Source organism: Molossus molossus, unplaced genomic scaffold (assembly GCF_014108415.1).
Source record: "Molossus molossus isolate mMolMol1 unplaced genomic scaffold, mMolMol1.p scaffold_m16_p_5, whole genome shotgun sequence".
Lineage (NCBI taxonomy): Eukaryota > Metazoa > Chordata > Mammalia > Chiroptera > Molossidae > Molossus > Molossus molossus.
Genome location: NW_023425388.1, coordinates 11,563,395 through 11,590,687, shown reverse-complemented (window position 1 = coordinate 11,590,687; position 27,293 = coordinate 11,563,395). Strand labels below are relative to the sequence as shown.

Sequence of the window (27,293 nt, the reverse complement as noted above, 5' to 3'; positions counted from 1 at the left end):
TAAACCAGTCTTCTAGAGGCCTTGCCCAGGGTCTCCTGGGAGTGGAGGAATTGGAGCCAGGGGTCCACTGAGACCCACTGCACAGTGCTAGCCCTCCTCAGTCCCCCCTCCACCTTCCCCTGGCATCCAACCGCTGTTCTCTTCTCCTGACGGTGCTGCGCGGGGACCCCCTGCTGTCCTCAGCCCGTCTCCCTGCACCTGCACTCTCCTCTGAGGGCACCTGGGACCACGGGTGGAAGAGAAGGGGCTGTATGAGAGGGAGGGGAGAGCGAGTTCTCGCCTGGCCAAGGCCTGGGTCTTTCCACACAGTGAAGAGGCCAGATGCCCGGGAACTAGCAGAGAAGAGCTGCTGAGAAGCTTCAGGAGGTCGATGAGTACCCAGCCGCTCTGTAATGCAGGGGCCCCCACCCCACTCAGCCTCTGCACTTGGCCGCTTCAGAATCCAAGACAGTGTCCCTGTAGCATTGAGGGAGTCCCTTCACCGCATGGTCCTGGCATGGCAGTGGTTGAGCCCACGCCTCTGTATCGCATCCTGAGCAGAGCCATAGGGCCGTACTCTGCGCATGCCCGTACTCTCCGGGTGACCTGGGAAGGCTGGCCCAGGTCATGCGGGTCTCTGTGAGGTTAAGTTCCTGGTCTAGGACGTGTCAATGGCATGTCACTGCAGCTCAGACACTGCAGCATAGCCAGTGAGCGAATCAGCGAGCAGTGGGCAGAGGTGCCTATGGACAGGCAATGGCAGAGGGCACTAGGGGCTGCCCCAGTGCTCTGCCCGAGGGAGGAAACTGAGGCAATTCCTGAGGGGCCAGCTGGACAGCCAGACGCCTCTCCACCGGCCTTGGGTCTCTCTGCTGTCATCTGGGCGGGTTTCCCAGCCCTCCGACTGTCAGCTTGCCCACGGGTAGTAGGCCTGGAACAAGAGAGTTATTACCTGGAGATGTTGTGGGGGAAGAAGAGGCAGTCCAGTGCTTCGCCAAAGTTCTGCAGAAGAGGCACCCACTATCTGGGAGATGGGATGGGCCTGTCTGCACCCTGTCCCACCCAGGAAGAGTGTGACATGAGCCAGCTGCTTGGTCTTCCCATCTGTGAAATGGGTGGGCTGGGCTGGGCCGGACTGTAGTTTAAATTCCAACTAACTCTATAGTCAAATGTAAAATCACACCTCGCTTCCCCAGCAGTGCAGGTGTGGGGGACCTGTGGACAAGAGGTGCCTGTGTGCAGAGGGGTCCTGCAGGGTCAGCTCAGGCCCAGGCCCCTGTCCATGGATGGGGCAGACCAGACCCTGGGGATGCCATGTGACTCAGGCCCTGCAGTTCTGGAAACACGTCTGGAGGGCTCACCTTTCTGCTCACCTGTCACTTTGTGAGTGTCCCACGGTCCTGCCTGAGGCAATGTCAGGGGCAGCTGACTCCATTTTGCAAATGAGGACACTGCCTACAAGGGGTTGCTAACACTTGTGTTCCCCCAGCGGGTCGGGGGCCTGACCATGTCGGGAACCCTCACTTCAGGGGCCCCTGTGCCCTGTACTGGGCCATCTTTTGGTGATGTCTGGGTGACATTCACCAGGCAGATCTGGCCGGAGTGCTCACTGCCTGTTTTCCTTTGCACAAACTGGACCTAAAATGAGAATGTTGAATTTGTCATCATCTCGCCCAGACCCTGCCTGTGACCATGAGGCTAAGACCCTGTTCGAGGGCATCTGCCTAAACGCTCCACCAAAGGGAAGCGAGCAGCTGGGTAGGGCGGGGCTCCTGGGTCTCTATGGGCCCTGTGATTGTGATCTTGAGACCCCAATCACTTGTACAGTGCAGGCCACCTGTCACCTGCACTGGCTGCAGGGCTGGGCCTCCTCCCTACACGTGGGCTTCCCACGCCGCGGGGCTCGCAGGGTTCTGCATTCAGCTGGGCCAGAAGGTGAGAGGGGTGCTGTTCTAGGCTTAGAGGGGCCGGTAAGAGCCCTTCAGCACTTTTGCTCAGGACAGGGTGGGTTGTGGGTGGAGTGGGAGTCCTTGACAGGGCTGGGGGGTTCCAGTCGCTTCCACCATTGGTGAGTGGGCGTCTTGGTGATGTGGTGCAGGCAAGGTGAGGCTTGGGCAGGCACAGCCAAGTCCAGAGCTGCCCAGTCTGTGACATGGGCAGGCCTTCCAACTTTGGCCCAAGGCTGCCCCCTCCGAAAGCTGAGGGCGTCCAGGCCACTCCCCCTCCCAATAACCAAGTAGCAAGGCCCAGGGGAGTTAGGGAGGAGGCAAACCTCGGCTTCTGCATTAGCCCCTTGCATGGGTCCCTGCTCAACACAGAATCCACGTAGCCCAGGTCTGAGGGCGTCATGTGGCGTCATCTCAGCTCTGGGGGAGCTGTGATGCCACAGCCCACAGCTCTGATTGGGGGGAAGAGGAATGGGCTTAGAAGTACCGCCATGGCCTCCAGAACCCATGGAGTAGGAAACCATGGTGCAGCCAGCCCACCTCAGCTTCAAGCTTATTAAAAACACCTCTAGCGCCCTGGCCAGTTTAGCTCAGTGGTTAGAGCATTGGCTTGCAGTCCAGAGAGACCCGGGTTTGGTTCCCGCTAAGGGCTTGTACCTCGGTTGCAATTTGTCCCTGGCCCTGGTTGGGTTGTGTGGGTGGAAACCACTCGATGTGTCCCTTTCACGTCGATGTTTCTCTCTCTCTCTCTCTCTCTCTCTTCCTTTCTCTCCCTCCCACTCTATCTGAACTACAAATGGAAAAATGTCCACAGGTGAGGATAAAATAAAAACACACCTCTAGCAATTTTTCCTGAACCTGGACATATATCTTGGGATCTGTAGCGGTCAGGGTTCTCCAGAGAAACAGCACCAACAGGATGTGTGTGTGTGTGTGTGTGTGTGTGTGTACAGAGAAAAACTTATTTTAAAGAATTGGTTCATGCAATTGTGGAACCTAGCAAGTCAAAACTCTACAGGGCAGGCCAGAAACCGAGGAAAGAGTTGATGTTGCAACTTGTGTTGGAAAGCCATCTACAGGCAAAATTTCCTCTCTCTCCAGGGATCCCAGTCTTCTTAGGGTCTGCAGCCGATTGTGCAAGACCCACCCACACTATGGAGGGCAATCTGCTTTACTCCAAGTCTACTAATTAAATGTTAATCTCAAAATAGCTTCTCAGCAACATCTAGATCAGAGTTTGAACAAATATTTGGGTACTGTGGCCCAGCCAAGATGATACATGAAATTCACCATCATAGCATCCTTGGTTCTCTTTAACAAGCGAGGAAACTGAGACTCAGAGGGCTGAAATGGCCTGTCCACAGTCACTCAGCTGCTGAGTGTAGGTGTAAAAGTGTCATCCTGATGTGATTATGTAGGCTGGGGAAGGGACTGACCCTCTTGATGCCATTGCATGGAAAGGCACAATGTAACCCCTTGTGGATGGGGGTGAATTGAGGCCATGAGTGCAAAATGTAGCCAACAGGGTGGTGCTGCGGGCAATGCCCAGTGTTGTTCTCGTGGGACCCGCAGTGCTGAGTGGGGATCTGGCAGAAGCTCCCCATGAAGACGGGCCATGTCTGCTGTGGTCCCCATTTCTGCATAGCGGGCCTCCCACAGCCACTGCCCTTCGCCCAGGAGGTGTCACAGAGTGACTCACGGCCTCTTTCCATTTGGCAGGAGATGTGGGCTTGGGTGGGGCTTGGACCTCTTGGGTGCTCAAATCCAGCCAGTCTGAGATGCAGAGACCTCCATGCTCAGTAGTGTGAGCCCACTGCACTGGAAGCTTCTGGAGAGAGGGTCACTGGGGAGTGTTGTAGCCTGGGCTGCAACTAGAAGTCGTCTTGTTATCAGTGGAAGTGGAGTTCTCAGGGTACTTTAATGAAAATGATTTCCTGAGGCCCCATGGGAGAATGGGGTTGTGTGGAAAGCTTTTGATGTAAAATTAAGGGAGTTCCCCTCCAACGTCCCATCTCTGCCCGTCCCACCATGGGAAAGTCCAATCTTGTCTTTAGCAGGGCCAGAATTAAGGCTACTGCCCAAAATTTCTATTCCATATTAAAGTCTAGTCCAGCCCGGCCACTGTGGCTCAGTGGATTGAGTATCATCCCATGGACTGAGAGGTCCCGGTTGGATTCCCAGGCAGAGCACATGCCGGGATTCAGGCTTGATCCCCCGTAGGGAGCATCAGGGGGCAGCCAATCAATGTTTCTCGCTCACATTGATGTTTCTATCTCTCTCTCTAAAAAACCAATGAAAGATAAATATATATATTTAAAGTCTGGTCCAGTCCAGCATCTGGCTGACTTAGCTTGCGTTCAGCTGTAGTTCATCGTGTGTGGGGTGTGCACAGCCATGGACTGTGCAGCTGCTTAAAGCCACACGGCTGTGGAGAGAGCCCAGGTGAGGACACAGGCAAGTGTGCCCCACAGAGCAAGAAGAAGAGAACAAGAGCAAGCAAGAGAGATGGAACTCTGTCTGGGGTTTTAGCTTTCCAAGATTTCACACATTTCTGATGGGGTCCACCCCCCAGCCCATCCATTGTTCTCCAGGCTGGACTGGCAGGCAAGCACTTCCCCTGTGGCACCTTTACTTCTACTGCGCATGGGTCCATCTCACCCATCGTCCCCAACAGTCCAGTCCGGGATGGGGAAGGGAGGGATAGGAATCCCCTTGGGGAACCATGCTGTGTAAAGTTGTAGCTTCCAGGGAAAGCTTCCCAGGTGGCCATGCCCACAATGTCTGACTTCCCTTCGTTTTCTTTCCTTCATTAATATTAACTAGCTAATTATGACAGTAACAGTCTGAGGGGTTTCCTGGTGGTTGAGGAGCTAAGGCAGCCCCTGAGGCTGGCCTCATTGACAGCGAGACCTCACCAAGCCAGGGCCCCTGCCTGGGAGAAGCCATGGGGACAGCAGGCCACCCTGGTGCCTCTTCGAGCACTGGGCCACCTGGGACCACCCTGGGCACGGAGCACAGGTTCCCTCCCAGTGCTTCTGTGGCTGGGGACACACGCAGAGTCAGCCCATGGAAACAGTGTTTCCCCAGTTCATTTTATTTTTAATTTTTATTTTTTTTAGGGATGGAAATGGAATGTTAGTTGGTTAAATATATAATAGACAACCTTTTATCTGACACAATTGGGATTGGCAGGTTAACCAAGAAAGTGAGAAATTGTATCTTAAACTGGGAAAACATTTAAAAAAATAGTACTTCGACACTTAAAATACTTTAGTTCCACTTACATATAAAAATACATGTATTTGCCTTTGCCAGTCTTCTGGTGTGGAGCCAAGCACTTTTCTTCGTGAATGAGTTTATTAACTAGATTTCTGCATTACGTTTCTTCCATAAATCAAAACCATAATGCATTTTCTGATTTGCAGTGTGTTTCTCTAATGGAGCAAGAACACAGAAACTCTTCTGAAGCAATCTGAGTGGAGGTTCCTTACTGACTTCCAGTTTTTCCATAATTGTACAGTTGTCTCACCTACATCTAATTCAAAAGAAATACTTCATCCATTTAAATTAATGAGTCTTGCCCGGGCCAGTTTGGCTTAGCGGTTAGAGCGTCATCCGCGGACCAGGGAGGCCCAGGTTTGGTTCCCGCTAAGGGCATGTGCCTCAGTTGCAGTTTATCCCCAGCCCTGGTTGGGGTTGTGTGGGTGGCAGCCACACAATGTGTCTCTCTCATGTCGATGTTTCTCTCTCTCTCTCTTTCTTCCTCTCTCCCTCCCGCTCTATCTGAAAATAAATGAAAAAAAATTAAATTAATGAGTCTTTCTAGCCTGGCCCGTGTGGCTCAGTGGTTGAGCGTGGACCCCTGCACCAAGAGGTCACCAGCTCAATTCCCAGTCAGGGCACATGCCCAGGTTGTGGGCTGGATCCCCAGTGGGGGGCATGCAGGAGGCGGCCAATTAATGTTCTCTCTCACTGATGTTTATCTCTCTCTCCCTCTCACTTCCTCTCTCTCTAAAAATCAGTAAAGGAAAAAAAAACTTTTTATAATGAGTCTTTCTAAAGGAACTAGATTGCATAGAAACTACCCCCACCCCTTTTCTCAGTTCATTTCCGAGGCATGGACGTGGCTGAACTTTGACTTGCCCAGTGCAGAGGCTGCCAGCGGGAGTGTGGGGGTGGGGTGCTGCGCCGGCTCAGCCGTCAGGACCCAGCTCTGGGAGGCAGTGCTGGAGAAGAGACCCTCAGCCCTTGTTCAGCGAATACACGAGAGGACGAGCGAATGCACGCACCACCCACGAGTGTGTGTTCCAACGGGGCCTACCTCAGCGTCTCGGTTCTTCCCACCACCATGGAGCAACCAGCCTCACACCCGTGGGCAGTAGGAACAGAAATTCAGGACAGTTCCTCAGCCACCACAGAGTATGGATGTTCTTAGATGAATTAACATTTTAAAAACCATTATGTATGTTGATTGTAGAAAGTTTGGAAAATACAAACAGAAATAATGAAGAAAATTGAAAATACTGCTCATTGCACCATCCAGAGAGAAACCTGGACAGTTCTGGTGACTTGATTTTTACTGGTTTCCCACACAGTCACTTTGACCATGAAAAGCGAGCCATTCGCACATTCTAATTGCTGTTCGGGTTCTGCTGGGGGGCCTTAGAAATGCTAAACACATCTGCTATTGGTAGCTAGCCAAGAAATCTCATTACTTTGACCAAGCAGGGTAACTTTCATTTACTGACCAGTTGCATTTTCTCCTTTGTGAAAACTCTGTCGGGCCCACAGCCTTGTCGATGGGGTATTTGCCTTTTTGTTATTCATTTCTAAGGCCTCCTTGGAGAGGAAAATTACCGTTCACTTTTTTTATCCTCATCTAAGGATATTTTCTTTTTAAAATTGATTTTAGAGAGAGAGGAAGGGGAAGAGAGAGAGAGAGAGAGACAGAGAGACATCAATGTGAGAGAGAAACATCGATCAGTGGCCTCCCACACTGACCCCGACTGGGGATTGAACCCACAACCTAGGTATGTGCCCTGACCAGGAATTGAACCCACAACCTTGTGGTGTATGGGACAATGCTCCAACCACCTGAGCCACCCGGTCAGGGCACCATTGACCTTTTGCATCAGATAGTAGTAATTAAACATTTTCATCCATTCCATTTATTTTATGTGCCAATTTGTTGTTCAGAGTCATCGATCTTCTTGACCTTTTTTCCCTTAGTTTTTCTCTTTTTAATCCTCACCCGAGGATATTTTTCCATTTATTTTCAGTCAGAGTGGGAGGGAGAGAGAGAGAGAGAGAGAGAAACATTGATGTGAGAGAGACACATTGACTGGTTGCCTCCCACACGACCCCAACCAGGTCCTGGGACTGAACCAAAACCGAGGTACGTACCCTTGACCCGAATTGAACCCGCGACTCTTTGGTCCACCAGCTGATGCTCTAACTGCTGAGCCAAACTGGCCAGAGCATTCCCTTAGATTTTATGCTTAGGTTTCCTCACTGTAAAATACACATTCATCTATTTCTTTTATTTTATTTCCTGAAACTGAATTAACATGCCTGTAGCGTGAGGGGCCCTGACAGCCAGGCTCCTGGGGTGCAGTGCCCAAAGCAGACTGCCTTCAGGGGATGGTGTGTCCCTGCTCAGCGCCTACAGGAGGCCAGTGTCACACCTGCCCCCTCTTCCCTTGCAGGGCCAAGGACTGTAAGCCAGCATCACCTGGACTCCATTCTCGAAGCTTCTTACTGCATTTACAACCCAGTTAATAACTCTACTCGCAGGCCTGACTCTTCTTTTCAAAGTTCCTTAGCTATTGTCATACATTTTTCCCTTCCAGATGACCCATTTTATTGCTTCTCCCCAGGAAATGGATTTCGATGTCATTATCCACTTTTGCTATTGCGCTTGTTTTCTGATGCACAGACTTCCAACCATGTCCGTGTGTGTCTGCATCTGTTCCACAACTCGCTGCTCCTCCGCTCACCTCTGGACTCTCTGGCCCTGGAAGGGAGCTGTCATTCCTTCACCTTTGAAAGTAGGGCATCAGCGTCAAGTCCCCTAGGGGGACAGACGGTGCCATCGCCCTGCACAGAGGATGTTTTCGTCACCTCCTTTTCTGCAGTGTCTGTAAATATGTTTGAGTTCCTCTTCAACTTAAGACAGTGAGTTTCAGCCAGGGTGCGGCGGCACACTTGCAAGAATTTTTAAAACATGCAATATCTGACTATTTCGTCAAGGGCACTGGCCTCTTTTCCTTAGATTATCAAACAAAAAAAAATGATAATAGCTGTCTGGTGTGAATGAATCAACATTATACCTATCTTTTTGTTAGATGGACAAAGAAATATATTTTTTGGTGTGACACAGAATTTCACTAATTAGTTTATGTGTGCCTTTAGATGATAAAGGTGGAAAATGTGTGTGTGTGTGGGGGGGTGTCTCATTGTATTCCATTAAATCAGAAACTGTGTCCTTCACATTTCTGCTCTCATACGTCTCCAGTGGTGAAATTAACAGCTGTGACCATGTCCATGGGCACTGGGACAATGTCTCTGTGGGGCTGGAGTTTCAGAGAATGGGAGACTGTATCCTCCTGAATCCTCATACCCTTTTGTTCCCTGGATCAGTCTGGACTTCTGAGATCCAGGGTGGTGTGTTCCTGCCCCCACTGGGTCATGCTGTCTTCTCTTTCGTGTTTCTATAAAGCAGATAAAACAGATCACATCCTGACACTCTGTCTTTGATTTGAAAGGCTGAGGTCTCTTTTAGATCTATTGTGGACATTTGCTTTTTTCTCTCCATAAAACAGCCCTGACTCATCCACTCCTGGGTGGAGAGAAACCTGCCTTCTCTTCCTCCACACTCTCCTCCCCGGGATGTCATCCATGCGCATGCCTCCCTGTCCCTGGGTCTGGGGTCTCTTGTAAGCCAGCACTGAGGTGGGTTTACTTTCTGATCCCAGTGGTCAAGGGGAGCTCCATGCCCAGTGCTGATGGGCAGTGGGACCTCGGCAGCTCCGACAGCCTCGTCTGAGGGTTGCACTTTGGCAAAACCTTCATTTTTGTCAGGAAGCCTGAACTGACACCAGCTTCTCATCCTGATGCTGTTCCTCCCCCTGCTTCTTGCTGAAAGTTGTGTTTCTTTTCTATCATTTCCTTTTTCTTTTGTCGTTTACCAAATATGGATATCTTTGTGTGTGTGTGTGTGTGTGTGTGTGTGTGATTTGAAAGGAATACTCTATTTGCCTTCTAACGCTTCTCTTGCATCTCAGAACCTGACTATGTCTGTGGTGAGCTGGCAGCCTCGGGAGCAGCATTCGGGGGATGTGAGGGGAGGGCTCCAGCTGGCACAGAGATTTGGGGATGCCCATACTGTCGTCTCACGCAATTATGCCATCTCTCCCGTAGTGGGCAGGGTCTAGGGCCTGGGGCTTGGGGTTTCGCAAACTACCTAATTTAGGGTTTTGCACCTTGCGTGTTGGTGAGGGGAGCTTTCGAGATCTGGGACATTGAGGTCTAGCTGGTGGGAGGGCACTCGGGCCCCTGGCAGAAGGGTGGCAGGGCTGCCTGTCAGAAGAACACCTCTGGCATGAGCTCAGGCGGCCTGGCTGGAACCGCGCCTTCCTCCCTGGTGGCCCTGCCCTCTCCCCTTGGCTCAGCCCTGGGCCTCCCCCTTGCCTGCTCCTTCTCCTGCCGGCTGTCCTTGCCGGTGCCAGGTGCTGAGGTCGCTCTGTACATGACCGCAACCCAAGCCTGTTCTCTCCAGAGCCAGGGGCAGGTCTACACATCCCTCCAATCACACAGAGAACTGGGCAGAGCACGTCGCTGAGCAGGCCTGTCGCCCAGGCTCGGCACTGCACAGTGCTGACCTGGGGACAGCCTCCAGGACAACGCCCAGAGGGGAGCTTGGTCTGGGAGCGTCCACAAGCTGGATTCGGGCAAGGCCTGGGCCTCTGAGGGTGGGTTCTGGCTGCCATGCACAGCCCTGTGCCCCAGGCCAGAGAGAGTCCTGCCCAGCCCTGCTGGCCGGCCGCAGAGAGGGAGGCTGACTCCTAGGGTCCACGCTGCCTCTTCCCTCTGCCTGTCCCCTGAACCCCCAGAGCCACCACGTGTCCGGGCGTCCTGCCCCATTCACCTGCGGCCGGTCCAGTGCTGCAGTGAGTGAGAAGTAACACGGGGGGAGAGGGCAGCCCCCCCACCCGCCCCTGCCTGGCTTCCTGTGGCCAAGGTCAGGACCTTGCGGCCTGTGGTCTTACCCTAACGAGGTGCACTCCCCTCTCTGTGGGAGGAAACACACTGAGTGTAATCATGCCCAGGTCCACATCCTGCTGCTGCTTGGTCCTCAGTTTCCCCAAGTGAGGACTCAGGTTTGCATGCTGGTTGAGATGAATGTTTGGGGGGTTGGGTCTGTGGCCACAGCAGGGAGGACAGAGCTGGGGGGGATCCAGTCACCCTGCCAGACCACAAGCATGGTTGGAGCACTTGGGGAGGGAAGTCACCATCCTCCGCTTGGAGCTGCCTCAGCCTCAGAAGTGGGGGTGCTATCCTGGGGCCAACCAGACCTTGCACCCTGGGACAGTGCAGGTCAGCTGAGGGTTCAGTGGGCACACTTAGGGCACCAGTCACACTTTAGGGAGACGCAGATGGAAAGCTGAAGCCAGCCTTGGCCTGAGCCCGTGCCCCATGATTGTGGGAACAATGGGGGCCTGGAGTGAACCGAAACCACCTCTGCTGGCTGCTGCTGTGACCAGGAAGCCAGAACACGCAGGAGTTCTTCTTTCAACTCCTTCCGAAAGAACTGAGGGTTCTATTCTGTTTTGACATTTCTGGGTCCCTGGTGGGGAGCAGGGCCACCTAAAAAGACAGGAACTTGCGGCTGAGCAGGAGAGGAAAAAGGAGGGCAGGATCCACCATGGGGAGCACCCAGAGGCCCACGGCAGGGACCCCATGCACCCAGAGCCCTATAGCCATGGCAGGGACCATGCAGTCCCCAGAACAGGCAGGTGGGCTCTGGGTTGGGGCATCTGCCAGCCTGAGTAGACCCACCCCAACTAGGCAATGTGTTGGGGGGCAGGGCACCCCAGGAGCCTCAGAGGCCCACCTGGGAGAGCAGCTGGCACTCACATTGCCTTCAGGGTAAGTTGTGTTGATCTTTGCTTCTGATAAAAAACGGCCCCTTCCTGCCCGCTACCTCCTGGCTGCTGGCTTCTCAGCACCTTCTCAGCATCTCGGTGTCAGATAAAAGTTCTCAGACCTGGGGGCACACCCACTCAGGAAGCCTGGCCTCCCCTCCCTGGCTGTTTTGGAGGGTCAGTGCTGCTTTGTGCCCAGCCTGGGACTGCAGCCCCCTTGGGTGTCCTCTTTCTGGCCTCGCCCAGTGGGCGGAGGGTTAGAAGGTCCTGCCTCTGCCTCAGAGAACCACAGCAGAACTAGTAGGCCAGGCCTCCACCCCGCACCCACGATCACACCTCCGGGAGCATCCGCAGTCAGACCACTGACTGTGCCACCTTGCTGGAGGTCCTGTCCACGCCTTATCCCGGTACTGGGTTTGTAGAGACAGCAGGTGTACATCAAGAAAAACAATGGTCAGCGACAGCTAGTGCCTTGGACAGGTGGGTAGTGGCTCTGCAAACCCTCCCTCACTCCTTAGTGCAGGGGTGTGCTGGGTGCTCAGGGTGGCTTCTCTTCCTGGTCTGCCACCGGCCAGAGGTCTGGGCCACCGGAGTCTCTGCTCTGAGCTCAGTGCTCAGTTCACTGAGGACTCAGGGAGAACAAAGCCACCCACGGCCCTGAGCCAGAGTGTGTGGCACCAAGTGTATATGTGTGGTGTGTGGTGTTTATGATGTGTGTGGTGTATGGTTTGCAAGTGTGCATGTGTATGTAGTGTGTGTGAACATTTTGTGATTGTGTGATAGGTGTACAGGTTTGTACATGCATGGGTGCTGTGTGCACATGTGTATGCACTTGTGTGACGTGTGTGGTATGGAAAAGTGGGTGTGGGTGTGTACATGCAAGGGTACACAAGTGTGCTGCTGGCATTAGGCCCACTCTGGTTATCTCTGGAGGCCCTGTGGGCTCAGGGGTGTGTGGCCACTTTGCAGGGAAGTCAGGGAGACTGACCTGTGCTGGCCTCGTGCACATGCTAAATGCCCCAGGCAGCAGGGACAGGGCCTCCTGGCTCTGCATCTCCAGGCTAGTGAGGAAGGGCTCCATGGGCGGTCAGCCCCAGACTCTGGGGTCTGAGGACCTGTCACTGAGACCTGTCCCTCCACAGGAAATGCTGCGTCCGCACTCCCTGCTGCTCACCCTGTGGGGTCTGCTCTCCCTCGGGTCCGGTGAGTTCAGTGGGACATTCCTGGTCAGGAATGATGGGGCCACCCTTGCCCCTTCCGGGGGGCCCTTCGCTGGAGCCTGGCAGACACAACCCTCCTGGCTGATCCCATCCTTCCTGGTCCTCCTGCTAACCCTCCTTCTCCTTCGCCCCTGCTCGTGGGCTTGGTCATCTGTCCACCCGTCCATGAGCGCAGCCCTTGAGTCTGCCGGCTCTCCGCATGGGGTCAGCAGCCCCGCTTACAGAGCCTGTCTCATCTCACCCCAGTCCTCTCCCAGGAGTGTACCAAATACAAGGTCAACACCTGCCGGGACTGCATCGAGTCGGGGCCCGGCTGCGCCTGGTGCCAAAAGCTGGTAAGAGCCTCATTCCTGGCCGGTCCTTCCCACCTTCCCGCCTCTGGACTGCACTTCCTTTCTCTGCCTCTGACACCGCGGGACCCAGGACCACCACCAGTCCCTTTCCTAGTGGGGCAGGAGAGAACAGGGTGGCAGACAGACCCCACCCGTCTCAGGGCAGCCTGGACCCCCGTCAGGACGAGGCTGTGCTAGGTCAGGACAGGCCCTGCACCCTGGGCCCCCAGAGGCAGGAGGCAGGGTGGAGGGAGGTGCTTGCCAGAGGGTCCAGCTGCCAGAGGGTCCTCTACAGGCCAGAGCACACAGGGAGGTGAGAGGTGGCCCAGCTCTCAGAGGTGGGTTAGAAGTGGAGAAGTGCCCTGCTAGGACCCTAACTCCCTCTGTCTTCAGTTGTTTTATGGGTGAGGGCCCTGGGACGAGAGGCAGAGGCCCAGGACAGCCAGGGTGCAGGGTAACTCCTTGTCCCTGGGTCACAGCCCCTGTCCCAAGCCCACCATCCTCCTGGGGAGGCACCTTCTCCTGGGAACCCCCAGATTCTGACCACACCCTTCTTCCCGGATGACCCCCATCATGTACTGACCATGCCATTCGTCCTTCCCTGGGGACCCCCAGATTCTGACCACATTCTCCTCCCCTGGGGGCCCCCAGATCCTGACCACATTCTTCTTCTCTGGGGACCCCCAGAAGCTGACCATGCTCTCCTCCCCTGGTGGGGGATCCCTAGGTATCTTTGGAAATACACTGGTTCACTCTCACACATTATTAATTTTTCTCAACCATTTGAGAATCCATTGCAGACATGAAGCCACTTTGCCACTTAGTATTTGAAATGTCATTCTTAGAAACAAGGTGGCCCTTAGAAAACTTTGGTCCAGTCATCAAAGATTAGACAAGTAGCATGGTACTTCACTCAGATCTCGTACACACCTTATGCAAACTGTGCCAAGTCTTCCAATAATGTTTTGGTAGCAATTTTTTCCCTGGTCGCTATTATAACCCGGGACCATGTATTGGCCTCAACTGTCACGTCTTGTTAGTCTCCTTGAACCTGGAGCGTCCCTCACACCCTTGACGAGCGTGGTGGACGCCCCTCCGTGGCGTTGGTCTGCCATTCCCTCTCATTCTGGCCAGGTAGACGCTTGGCAGGAACCCCACACCGGGGCTCATGCTGTCACCGTCCCAATACTGGTGACACTAGCTGGGACCACTCAGTTGAAAGGGCACTTGCCAGGCTTGTACACCGTGAAATCACTGTTTCCCTGTGCACTAACAAGTAATCTGTGAGGAGGAGCTTGAGGCCAGCGAACATTCTGTCCCAACAAACTTCCACCACGAACCTCAGCCTCCATCCTGATCTGAGCTTGAGCCAGTCGTCACTGCGGCGGCCGGTTGACTCCCAGTGGCTTCTGACGTCAGGAGATCCACCAGCCCGGTCCCGCCCCCAGTCTCTCTGTCGTGGGTAGAGACCCATTGTTTTTTACATTATTCAGTTGCTCAAATCTATCACTGTCATTTTTTTGTGCTCAAATAGTCCCAAAGTTGGCCATGGGACACCCCTCCAGGCTGGCTCTGTGACCTCAGCTGCCCCAGCCTCATCTTCGCGCCCTTTCTCACTCTCCGGAGTAACAAGACGCCCCGGCCCGTCTTCACTGTGGGCCCAGCTGTGGCATCAGGCCCTTCTCTGAGGCTGCTGCCCTCTCGTGAGGGGCGGGCTCCTTAAACCCGTAAACATTTCCTTATTTCCTCCATCCTACAACACACAGAAAGCTGTCTCCGAGTCACCAGCCCACACCACTGCCCCGAGCAACCCAAGGGAGAGGTCGGTGTGGTCGGCGTTCCTCCTTCCGAGGGGATGTCACTGCGCGGGGGACCCTCCCGCTCCGGCCGGGGTCCTCCTGCCCTGTCCAGAGCATTTCACATTCCTCTGAAGCCTCTGTGGGCCCAGTGGTTACGTCTCGGGGTTGTTCCTTCTCCGTGCCTGTTGAGTTACTACTGTTCCTCGGGTACTTGAAGAATTCACAGGGTCCCAACACTGAAGACAGTACCGAGGCAGGTCAGAAAGCATGGCCCCTCCTCTCTGTCCCCTCTCCTGCCCCTACCCCCGTCAGGAAGCCCCTGCACCCAGCCAGCCTCCTGCCTGTCTGCTTCCTCTCCCCGAGCCTGCGTGTGAAAGGAAGCAGAGATGGGAACATCCTTCCAGCAAGTCCTGTGTCAGCTCGTCCTCCCCGGGGTGTGGCTGCCGTGGCCCAGCGTCAGAACCCAGCCACATGGCCCCTCTCTTTCCGGCCGGTGCCAGAATCCAGGGGCCTTTATGGGGGCAAAGTGGTCACAGAGAATATGCCCTGGACCCAGGCCCCCTCCTCCCTCCTGCCACATTCTTTTTGAATTGCTGGGGCCTCGGCCCCGAGCTCTGGCCTGTGTTCTGGGGTTCCGGAGGTGCCCCGAGGTCCTTGGGACTGCCACGAGGTGAAAGTGGACACCCACATTTCTTTTTCTTTAAAAAATATTTTTTCTTTATTGATTTTAGAGAGAGAGGAAGGGAGAGGGAGAGGAAGATAGAAACATCGATGAGAGAGAACATCGATGGGTTGAGAGAGAACATCGATGGGTCACCTCCTGCATGCCCCCCATTGGGGATCTGGCCCACAAGCTGGGCATGTGCCCTGACCGGGAATGGAACCAGTGATCTCTTAGTGCACGGGTCGACTTTCAACCACTGAGCCACACTGGCCGGGGCTACACCCACATTTCTTTGTGAAAGAGCCACTCCCCTCCAACAAAGGGTCTGCTGAGGGAGGGCAAAAATCCCCAACCAGATGCTCAATGAGGCTGCGCCTGGCTCTGGGCCATGGAGTGTACCCCCAGGGTGGGCCTGGCCTGAGACATGGGTTCTTGCGTGGTGTCTGCTGCGGGAGGCAGTGGGAGAACAGCCTGCCCCAGGCTCTGTGGTCTGGGCACCTCATGGAGGAGCCGTCTGAGGTGGGTGTCTCCCTAGGGACTGTCCAGCCCCCACCTCCTCACCACATCCCTGCGATGCTTGTCTTGAGTGCCAGAGCCAATGAGGAGGGTCTGCCTCCTCAGGGGACCCTGAATGTCAGCCTCGCACACAACTTCAACAGTGTGGCCCTCCACAGTGCTCCCTCTTTCTGACCCCCTCCCCCCAGAACTTCCCCGGGCCAGGGGAGCCTGACTCCATTCGCTGTGACACAAGGGCACAGCTGCTGTCCAAGGGCTGTCCAGCCGATGACATCATGAACCCCAAAAGCCTTGCAGAGACCACAGAGGACCAGAAGGGGGGCCAGAAGCAGCTGTTCCCACAGAAAGTGACGCTCTACCTGAGACCAGGTAGGCTTGGTTCTGACTGGGGTTCTGCAGCTGCGGACCAGGCATCTTTTAGCCCTGTGTCCCGTATTCCTTGTAAAAAGGAGGGGAAAGAAATCAAGAAAACACTATTCTATTCCTTTCTCAGAAGGCTAGGTGCTCCTGGCAGAGTAAAGGCTCTGATAAGTCCTGCCATCAGCAACCTGAGTAACACTTTAAACCAGCTTTGGCCAAACCGACTTGCCCCTCACTGTTTCTGGTCTCTGCGGCAGGTCAGGAAGCTGTGTTCAATGTGACCTTCCGGCGCGCCAAGGGCTATCCTATCGACTTGTACTACTTGATGGACCTGTCCTACTCCATGGTTGACGACCTCAAAAACGTCAAGAAGCTGGGGGGTGACCTACTCCGGGCCCTCAACGAAATCACCGAGTCTGGCCGCATTGGTGAGGTCAACCTGCTGAGTCCTGCCCTGAATCTCGGCTGGCCCTGCTGCCCACACGCCTCCCCCAACCCATGTCCTGAGGGACAGGGCGCCGGGGGCTTCACGCAGTGTCCCTCGATGCGTCCTCACCAAGGCCATACCAGGGGGCTGGCTCGCCTGACGCTGCAGACACCGTCCAGCCTCTCCGCTCCCTCTCCTCCCCTTCCTTCTCCTTTTGTTTCTTCTACAGTATGTTTGAAGGCAATAGTCCTGCAGTGCTAGTTATTAAAACATTAAAGACCACGAGAGTATACAGACTGCAGGGCAATCACACAGTTAATGAAATTATCATGTTAAACATGCACAGCCCTGGCCTCCGGGCGGAGGGCCTCCGCGCTGGACGAGCAGGGACTCACTCACAAAGTGAGGGAGATGGAACAGCCCCGTCTCATCTCTGCCTTCCTCCGAGCTGTTGTCTCTCTGTGTGGGGGCACACACACTCACACGTGTAACTAATTACACGTGTGCACACACTTGGACACACACCTGTGCACTCACCCCATGGGGGGTCCTGCTTTCTCCCCTGTCCTGTACCAGGTAGGAAAACCGAGGTTCCACCCTCGTGTCCCCGGGCTTGTGGCTCTGCTCTCCCACCACCTGGTGCCACCTCTGTGTCCCTCACTCACCCCCCTGCTGCCCCTTAGGCTTCGGGTCCTTCGTGGACAAGACGGTGCTCCCCTTCGTCAACACACACCCCGAGAAGCTGAGGAACCCATGCCCCACCAAGGAGAAGGAGTGCCAGGCCCCGTTCGCCTTCAGGCACGTGCTGAAGCTCACCGACAACTCCAACCAGTTCCAGACAGAGGTCGGGAAGCAGCTGATTTCTGGGAACCTGGACGCACCTGAGGGCGGGCTGGATGCCATGATGCAGGTCGCAGCATGCTCGGTGAGGCCCAGTCCCTGCTCTGTCCCTGGATCTCCCCCACCTGGAGACCTCAGTCCCACAGCCACGGGTGCAACCATCCCCTGGAACACCCTTAGGGGACCCTCCAGTCACCCAGAGATGTCACTATCAGTGACACATCTTCTGAAGCATAAATATGAGCAAATAGTCTTGCAGAGCAAGACCAGTGAGCAGCCAGATCCTGGGGTTCCTGGAATGGAATCACCCCTGCCTCCTTGCCCCTGGGAAATACGAGGCATCCTCAGAGGTTTGCCCATGTCATGTGGCCTAGGCGGCCATGTCTGGCCTACCCCTCGCCCAGCGGCCGTCCCCTGCCCAGGCTGTCCTGGTCCACCCATTGGATATATGACATAAATGGTACAATACCACCGACCCCATGTGTTTACCCACGCAGTCCTGACCCCTTGCAAACTGGCTCCCAATCCCCCAGCTTCTCTGTGGGTCCCTCGCAGGGTGGTCCTTGTATCACAGACACACACTTCCCTTTCGCGTGACGTCACAGTGATGACACGCATGTTGTTAACAGGCTGTCTCCCTCATCCCCCATTTCGGGGCCCCTTAGGTTCTTTGCTCTTTGTATCTGCAGTATCTTCAAGTGTCATACACATTTCCACAGGTATTCTCTTTTCTTCTTCAGCAATAGTTCCTTAGGATTTAGTCCCAGGTCCACTCTGAGTGGGCCTTAGGGGACATATGTGTTTTCATACAAACATGCATTTCATTCCCCTCAGTGTCCCACACATTTATTGGGCGTTTGGGAACTTGTTGTCCTAAAGACAATTCACAGCCCCGTGTGCTGGAGTCTGGACCGGACAGAGGAACCCGGGTCGAGAAGCTGGTCCCAGACGGGGTCCTTAAAACTATAGTCTGGGTCCTCCTGCCGCGGAAACCCCAGAGTGGAGGGGCAGGCACAGCACTTTGTCACCTCTCCTCTATGAGGGCCCCACAAAGGAAACTGAGGCAGGTAACCCCACCTTCTTCTCAGGAGGAAATCGGCTGGCGCAATGTCACGCGGCTGCTGGTGTTCGCCACAGACGACGGCTTCCATTTTGCTGGCGATGGGAAGCTGGGAGCCATCCTGACCCCCAACGATGGCCGCTGCCACCTGGAGGACAATATATACAAAAAAAGCAATGAGTTTGTGAGTGTCCCCTCCCTGGGGTTCTTGTTGGGAGGGGGCACAGCACACGGGACTGGGGAGGAAACACTGGGCCAAAGGGGGAAGCCCAGGGGTGTCTGTAGTTCTGTCCAGGGGGACCAGAGGCCAGAGTCCCCCAGCCTGGCTGAGAGAACACATCTGGGGGTTCAGAGGGGCGGGAAGGGGCCCTCTGTTCAGGTGAAGAAGCTTTATGGTCTGGAGAGGTCAGACATTCTTCACTTTGGGGGTGAAGCTGCTGCCCTGAACCTTTCACCTGGTGTGAACTGATGCTGTGCACCCCGAAATTGTAAACTCTGGGTGCTACAAAGCTCTTCAGAGATGGTACAACTCAGGGGATCTTTGCCCGGCACCTACAGACTGCAGGGGAAGGTGTTGGTGGATACATTTCAGGGGTCTACAATTTGTACAGGAAAAGTACGCCATCTGAGGTTCTGATGAACCTCTGCCTGAAACTGAAAATGTCCCTCATTTATGAAAATAAGCTGCCCCATGCTGGGGGCCGTGTGTGAGGTTCTGCCCCTGATCAAAGTCAGAGGAATTCTCCAGCACTGCACAAGCACAGACACCCCAACATTATGCTCACTCCTATCTCTACTTCGCACATCAGGGAGAGCTGGTTTGCCGCCAGGCTTCTTCTTCAGTGTGCTGATCAAAAGCATGTCACAACCTGAACACTTTCTTGTCACCTGATTGTTGTTGGTGCCAATTCAATGCCAATGGGCATGGCCAAGTGCAAACAACTCAATCATGCTAACGATGACCGTGAGGTTGCCCTGGCCCTGCTGGTGCAGCCGGGCCCCCTCTGGCTAGACAGTTCTGCTCAGCTCCAGTCTGCGCGGTGCATCTGCTCAAAGGCTCCGTTCTGGTGCTCAAGGCTCTGGACAGGGAAACAGTATTTGGAGGAAAAGGAAAACGCCCTCCCCAACCAAGTTAGAGGGAAGCTGCCTTACATGGAGAGAAGTCCCTGCCCTGATCATTGATTGGCTCCTTCTCTGCAAATGAGGATTCCAAATCCTCACAGTTTGATTGGTCCAAAAAGCACTATCCTGATTGGTCAGAATGGAGCCACTCTGATTGGTCAGTGAAGATGCTGATGGGGATCTAACTGTGCAGTGCCAATTGGGCCTGGAAAGTCACAGTCCTATTAGTTGAAATACAATTCCAGCAACTTCATTATAAGGACTGCCTTGGATGGCAGGAACCCAGGGCAGGCAGGCAGTTTACCGCAGGCTTCTCCCTGAAGCATATCTTGCAAGAGAGGCCCCTGTTCAGAAATGGCTTCTAGGTTCTGTTTTTAAATTTGAGCCCAGTTACACCAAGAGCCCTTCTTGCTAGTTATCTTTTTGCTCAGGGTCAACATCTTTAATTGTGTTTTAATATAACTGGTTTCCCTCATAATCCCAGTGTTTTATGCATTTGTCCACATCGTTCCAAAGGGCTCTGTGGAAAGGCTCAGCCTCTGGGCCCCAGGCAGTCTCTTCTCTGGGTGGAGTGGGTGGTCGGCCTGGACATCTTGTCCTGGCCTCCGGGCTGTCTGACCAGGTCTCTCCCCTCCAGGACTACCCGTCGGTGGGCCAGCTGGCACACAAACTGGCTGAAAGCAACATCCAGCCCATCTTTGCTGTAACCAAGAAAATGGTGAAAACCTATGAAGTAAGTGGACTCGAGGTCTTGAGCAATAGGGTGGGACTCGGCCATGTCAGCATCACCACAGGCTGAGTTCTGCTTCCGTACACAGCTTATGCAGCCGGCGGCTGCGTGGGGCCGTGGGTTTAGGGGTGTGGACGCTGCTGTTGGGGAGTCTGAGGCCTCTCTCTGCCACGTGACATTTCTGTGTAGATAAAAGAGGATTGTTTCCCTTGAAATTTAGGATATTTGCAGCCCATGTCTTGCATGGGCCCTGAGGTTTTCATTTTTGCTACCACATAGCAAGTGTTGTGACTCCGCAGCTCCAGTTCTTCCTCGTAGGGACACTCCCCTGCTTGGTGTCCACATACATGCAGCGTAAGTGTTTCCATGAAGTACAGGACATACCTGGAAATTTCACGAGCCTAAACGTGTGGCTTGGTGGACTTCCCAGGGAAGCACACCCACGTTACCAGCGCCCTGGGCCCCCACCAGCGGCTGACTCCCCATGGAAACCTACACTTTAACATCCTGAGATCACTTCCTTCTTCTCTGTCTCAAGAACCCTGGTCCTTCCTGATTTTACTGAATCATTGTTCTTACTACATTCTTTAGTAACATGGAACTCTTGTGAGGGATTGTCTCCTGTTCCCAGGGCAGCTTCTCTCCATCCTTCCTTCGCTCTTTTTGGTCAGCGCTGTGTGTGTTTGGTGTGTTTCCATTGGCCAAAATTTAGCAAAGGGGCTCCTCTTGCTCTGATGGGTATGGGACTCTCCTGGCCCCTCTCCGACCCTAAGCCTCGTTCAACATTCTGCTGCTGCGGGGGAGCCTGCTGCGGCCTCTGGTCACGAGGCATGGGCTGCTTGACCGTGGCCAGTTGTGAGACCAGTAGTTCCTGCTGCCTTTTCCCAGACTCTGGAGTAAGGACAGGACCTTGTGGGACACACAGAGAAGTGGGAGGGGCAGGCAGTGGGAGTGGGCCAAGCAACAGGGACAGCGGCTCGACTCCCTTCAGGGCTGTTGGCTGGTTGCAGCAGGTTCAAAGGCCACCCATACTAGCTCCATGAGCACCCGCAGGGCAGGCCCTTGCAGCCACTGTGCTGACTGCAGTATGGAACGTGATGGTCCCCTTCTCACCAAATTGTAGCGGGCACCAGTAATTTACTATTAGCCACAGGAGTTGTATTCCAAAAGACAGAGTAATGACAGGGCGGAAGCTGAGACAGGAGACTTGAACCCCAAACCGTGCATAGACAAGGCCCTGGGCAGGTCACAAGGCTTTCTGAGCCTGTTCCCTGACTCCCGTTCACAGTGCTCCTGAGAAAGGGGTGTCAGGGCGATCAGTTGTTCATAAGGACCGTGTACACTAGACCCTCCTGTTGTTTCTGCACCCAGTCTCTACACGGTGGAGAAGACAGGATGTGGAAGCCACAGCTGAGACCCTCAGCTGGGGTGGAGAGAGTGGGTGGTAGAGGTTGGGGGCGGTTGGTGGTCAGGCTGTAATGGTCCTTGTGAGCTCCACGGAGGTGATGGGACTCCACTCTGGAGAGTCACAGAAGGACTTTAACGTAGGAAATTGACCCAACCATCAATTCTGTCAGATAAAGTATTGGAGCAATTGTCCATGAATGATGTGTGACCCTTGAACCAGGTTAAGGTGAGTGTGGGGAAGGAGAGAGCCAAGGTTCCCTGGAGACTGGCCGAGGCCTGTCTGCATTATAGGTGCTTGGGCCTGCTACCCCACCGGCATAGCTGAACCAGCTCACCTGGGCCTGCCAGAGCCGATTATCACATTGTTTCTAACCTGATCATTATTAAAACTGAATTATATCAACTCATTGAAATGTTCCAAACACTCCTTCCTGATGTGTTGTCATATTTCCAATAACCTACGCCCTGGTTGTTGTGCCGATCATATCTGCATGGTGGGAACACTCTCTAACCACGGCAAGGCGCCGCTCCCCAGCTCTATGTTCAGTGTTATCAGTAGTGTGAAATTGACACAGATAGAATATTTATACCAAGGAAATTGGCAAACACTAAAACTCAGGGTTTTCCCTCTGAGAACCTGATGTTAAAAATTTATCAGCACACCACTGATTATGCAGTGTCTTAACTAAATACTGTAAGAAATTGGGGGTAGAGGGAATAGTCTGACGCATTGTACAGGCAAGAAGGAACTCTCTGAGGTGTTACAAACTGGTGGATGCAGAGGTTTCCATGGCCCCAGGGTTCCATCCATGACCCACCTGGTCTTCTTGCCTAACAGAAGCTCACCGAGATTATCCCCAAATCGGCAGTTGGGGAGCTGTCAGAAGACTCCAGCAATGTGGTCCAGCTCATTAAGAATGCCTACAACGTAAGTTCTCGGGTGCTTTGTGGGGGGCAAGACACTCAGCACAAATGCCACCCCCGGCAGGTAAACAAAGGGTGGTCTGGAGAGGCGAGAACAGGCATTGTAAGGGCCACCCTCGGGCCTTGTGGACAAAGTGACCCTGGGCTTCCCACAGGGCCGCTGTGTCCTCTCTTATTGATGGTGTGATAGGTATGTGCCACATCAGACCTTCAACAGTGCCTTCTCTGAAACATGAGTCCCAGCCTCCTTCTTGGCCAAAGGTCCTGACAGCCTCACCACACCACACTCCCTGGGAGCACTCAAAACACACTGAAGCCATTGACTTTAATGAGAACCCATTTGAGGAGGTGCTGATGGCTTCTTGTATGCTCTTGCTGCTTTATACCCCCAAAGAGGGCCCTCCAAACCCCAGTCGCTGCCTGTGGATGCTCCTGTCTTTTCCAGAATGGTGCCATCTTCATTGGTTCACTCACCATCTCTCTCTTTCTCTCTCTGGTCTCTTCCTCTTTATTTGTCTCTCTAACTGTCTGTCTTTCTCTCATGCACCTAAACAGTTTTCCAGCTCCTACCTATGCCAGGCACTGGGGATTCAGTGGTGAATGGGATAGCCAAGCCCCCACTCTCATGGGCTTGTGATCTGTCTCCATATCGGTCCCCTCACTGGCTTGCATTGAGGGACAAGACTGTGGCGATGGTAAGCCCAACACCCGCTGCACAGGACACAGGACCAAGCACCTACCCGGCTCTCACTGGGCCGAGGGTCAAGGGAGGGGAGGAGAAACGGAGAGGTGTGCGAAAGCCATCTCCTGGAAAGGTCTGGGAAGAGCCAGTGATCCTCCTTAATACGCAGCTGCTCTCTGCCCACAGAAACTCTCCTCCAGAGTCTTTCTGGATCACAACCACCTCCCCGACACTCTGAAAGTCACCTACGACTCCTTCTGCAGTAACGGAGTCTCGCAGGTGAACCTGCCCAGAGGGGACTGCGACGGTGTGCAGATCAACGTCCCGGTGAGATCCCATCTCAGCATTCTCCCAGTAACAGCCAGAAGGAAGGGCCCCCAGGCCAAAGGGAAAGCTCAGGAACAAGCTGGGGCAGGAGCCAGGGTCCGCCAGAGGTCCCGTTCATTCCTTTCAAATCCCCTCTGAGGTGAAAAGTACTGGGGTAAGTTTATGTCTTACCTGTTAAGGGGGAGCAGGTGGTGCACTTAGCACTGTCCTTGCACAGGACTTCCTGGTTATCCACACCAAAGACGCCCCTTGTGTAGCCCTAAAGAGCGGGAGGTCAGCAGCGCCCCCTGGGAGCAGACACTGGAACAGCATGTAGCCACAAAGAAGGGCCTTCCTCCACATACTACTCATCTGGGTTGGTTTTCCTGATTTATGTTTTTGTTTGTTTGTTGAAAACACATTAAAGCATGAGCCAAGCAGGTGATTAGAAATAAACACTGACTTCTTTTCCTAATTTTTAAAATAATCCTCACCCAATGATATTTTTTCCATTTATATTCAGGTAGAATGGGAGAGGGAGGGAGGGAGGCAGAGAGAGAGAGAGAGAGAGAGAGAGAAACATCGAAGCAAGAGAGACACATTGACTGGTTGCCTCCCACACGACCCCGACCAGTGCCAGGGACTGAACTGCAACCAAGGTACGTGTCATTGACCGGAATCGAACCCACAACTCTTCAGTCCACCACTGAGCCAAGCCAGCCAGGGCTATTTTTCTAATATTTTAAATTTATCATGACCATAACAATTACAATTTTTTCTTTCACTGGCTATGAACTAATATTCAGCAAAATACTTGCTTTTATTTCATTTTTAAATATGACATTAGAATTTCTTCAAACATGTTACTTACTAAATGCCACAGGTGAACTTTTAGCCAAAAATCTTCTTGCCCTGGGAAATTCACAAGGGAATTTATGCAGTCTTGTGGTTGGCTGATTGCTTTTTTTGTTGTTGTTAATCCTCACCTCAGGATATCTTGTCTATTGATTTTTAGAGAGAGAGACACACACATGAATTGGTTGCCTCCCGCAAATACCCTGACAGGGGCCAAGGATCGAACCTGCAACCCAGGTATGTGCCCTTGACCGGAAATTGAACCCATGATCCTCCTGTGCAGAGCCCTGTGCTCTAACCACTGAGAAAAGCCTGTCAGGACTGATTGCTTCTTACACATACATTATCCTGACATTTCTGCTCTATGTTAATGTACCTTTCAGAAATTCATTGAAATTGATTTGGGGGTGCCTTGCTCTTGACAAGCTGGCACTCCCTGAGGTTCAGTGCCGGTGTCCACTCCAAGTGTGCTTGTGGCTGGTGGGGACTCTGCTCAGTCCCACTCCATCCTCTCAGGCATGATCTTGACCCTTTATTCAAGGTCAGACCAAACATCTGCGTTCAGAACTTAGGATCTTCTGTGGAATTCAGACACCTTAGCATGCTGAACTTAGAGACAAAGTGTATGTCCTTTACAAAGTCGTTTTTAAATCCTTTTGAACACTTGTGGTACAGAAAGTATTCTGAAAACCGTCCTCCCAGCCCAAGTCCAGACTATGGAGAGTGGGTCAGGGAACACCATGGGCCTGCTACTGCCGTGTTCCAGCATCTCATCCTTTTCTCAATCAAGTCCCACGTTCCAGAGAAAAGCCTAGTCTTCTGTGTTCTGCCCCCGCCCCGATCTCCGACTCCCTCCGGGGACCCCTGAGAAGCCGGTGCCCTTCAGCCCGGAAGCGAGCCCTGGTCCTGGTGTCCTGACCTCTCCTGAGCTCTGTTGTTCCCCACACAGGTCACCTTCCAGGTGAAGGTCACCGCCACGGAGTGCATCAAGGAGCAGTCGTTTGTCATCCGGGCACTGGGCTTCACGGACACGGTGACAGTGACAGTGCTTCCCCAGTGCGAGTGCCAGTGCAGGGACGGGAGCCAGGACCGCAGCTCCTGTGGTGGCAAGGGCTCTGTGGAGTGTGGCATCTGCAAGTGAGCCTCCCCACCCCACTCCTCCCAACCCCGGGCAGGAGCGACACAGAGCAGCAGAGGGGCCCGAGAGGGCGCCCTGAGCTGTCCCGCCTGTTCCAGGTGTGACGCCGGCTACATTGGGAAGAACTGTGAGTGCCAGACGCAGGGCCGGAGCAGCCAGGATCTGGAAGGGAGCTGCCGGAAGGACAACAGCTCCATCATCTGCTCGGGGCTGGGGGACTGCATCTGTGGGCAGTGTGAGTGCCACACGAGCGATGTGCCCAACAAGAAGATCTTCGGGCAGTTCTGCGAGTGTGACAACATGAACTGCGAGCGCTACAATGGCAAAATCTGCGGGGGCATCGGTAAGTTCCCGGAGTGGGGGTCGGGCAGAGTGGGTGGTGCGGCGGCCGGCAGACCGAGCCCAGGAGCAGGGCCGGGGCGGGGCCTGGGGACGGGAGGCCAGGTCAGGGGTGCGGGCCGGGCCGGGGACTCCGATGGCCCCTGTCTCCCAGAGCGTGGGGAATGCCGCTGCGGCAAGTGCCTCTGCAAACCGGGCTACGAGAGCTCGGCCTGCCAGTGCCACAAGTCCACCGATGGCTGCCGGAACCTGCGGGGGTCCGTTTGCAGTGGCCGCGGCCAGTGCCTCTGCAACGTGTGCCAGTGCGACAGGGGCTATCAGCTGCCCTTCTGTGAGGAGTGCCCGGGCTGCCCATCGCCCTGCAGCAAGTACATGTAAGTTCTCCCTCCGCCAGAGACAGGTGCACGTACCAGCCCCCAGCAGAAACCCACTGCCTGGCGGAGGCCCCAGCAGGAGACGGGGGTTCGTGTAGGCTGCCCCCCTCCAGGTTCTGCACACCGGCTGCTGTCCTTCAGCTCCAGGGTGGCAGCCCATCCTGGACCCCACCTGTCAGGCTTCCAGGTCCCAGGGGCTCCGTCCACCTTACTCCCCGGGAGCACCACCTCCTACCCCAGCCACACAGGTCACACAGGCTCCAGTGCCAGCCCCAGAGCACCCAGGACCAGCCCCACCTGAGCACCCTGGTGCCCAGACAACGGCACTCTCTCAGAGTATTGCACACGCTCGCACCTGCTCGCACACCATTGTGCTCCCTGTTGCACATGTGCTCACACAGGGGCTCTTCCACAGCTCCTGTGCCGAGTGCCTGAAATTTGACAAGGGCCCCACCATGAAGACCTGCAACGTGGAGTGTCAGAACCTCAACCTGCTGAGTGACCCCCACGAGTCTGGTCGGTCTAAGAACCCCAAGCTGACCCGGAAGTGCAAGGAGCAAGACTCAGAGGGCTGCTGGGTGACCTACACCCTGTGGCAGGTGGATGGGAGGGACACATACGACATCCACGTGGACGACATTCGAGGTAAGGCCCTGCCAGGTGGGACATGGGGGCCAGAACTCAGGGCATGGGAACTCTGGCGACGGTGAGGCTGCTGTGCTGGGCCCTCTCCTTGCGGGAAGGCAGGACTGGCAGGGTCAGGCAAGCATCCCAGGCGGTCCTCCTGCCCAGACCCTCTCCTCCAGTCTCTGACCTCACCTCCTCGTGAGTGACGGGCAGTGGACGGCCTGCGTCTTTGGCTCAATGGGACAGGACACTGCTGGAGGGAATACATGGCACAAGAAGGTGATCACCCTCAGGAAATGACCACGACCAGGAACCCCATGTCCCAGACCTGGTCCAGGGCCAGCTTGGTGGCCTGTGAACAATTTTCATGCTCGGAGTTCGGCCCTGGATTTGGGGTCCTGGGGTCCTGGGAGACCAGGCACCGCATTTCCCAAGCGCTGCTCATGGTCTCTTTGTTCAGCTCTGGGTCTGTACCAGGCCCGATGATGACATGAAGACACCAA

The 27,293-nt window shown here is 54.4% G+C and overlaps 1 protein-coding gene across 1 annotated transcript in view; it reads left to right on the top strand.

Annotated features, from left to right (window-relative positions):
• ITGB2 (integrin subunit beta 2) overlaps window positions 1-27,293 on the top strand; it is a 30,305-nt gene that overhangs the window by 1,010 nt on the left and 2,002 nt on the right. Inside the window, exons 2-14 of the mRNA XM_036242587.1 lie at window positions 12,211-12,271; window positions 12,535-12,623; window positions 15,788-15,968; window positions 16,217-16,387; window positions 17,070-17,311; window positions 18,315-18,470; window positions 20,046-20,141; window positions 22,384-22,473; window positions 23,338-23,478; window positions 25,262-25,449; window positions 25,549-25,793; window positions 25,944-26,163; window positions 26,579-26,808. Coding sequence (XP_036098480.1) covers window positions 12,214-12,271; window positions 12,535-12,623; window positions 15,788-15,968; window positions 16,217-16,387; window positions 17,070-17,311; window positions 18,315-18,470; window positions 20,046-20,141; window positions 22,384-22,473; window positions 23,338-23,478; window positions 25,262-25,449; window positions 25,549-25,793; window positions 25,944-26,163; window positions 26,579-26,808 — 2,107 coding nt within the window. The 5' untranslated portion in view covers window positions 12,211-12,213. The remainder of the gene's footprint in view (window positions 1-12,210; window positions 12,272-12,534; window positions 12,624-15,787; window positions 15,969-16,216; window positions 16,388-17,069; window positions 17,312-18,314; window positions 18,471-20,045; window positions 20,142-22,383; window positions 22,474-23,337; window positions 23,479-25,261; window positions 25,450-25,548; window positions 25,794-25,943; window positions 26,164-26,578; window positions 26,809-27,293) is intronic.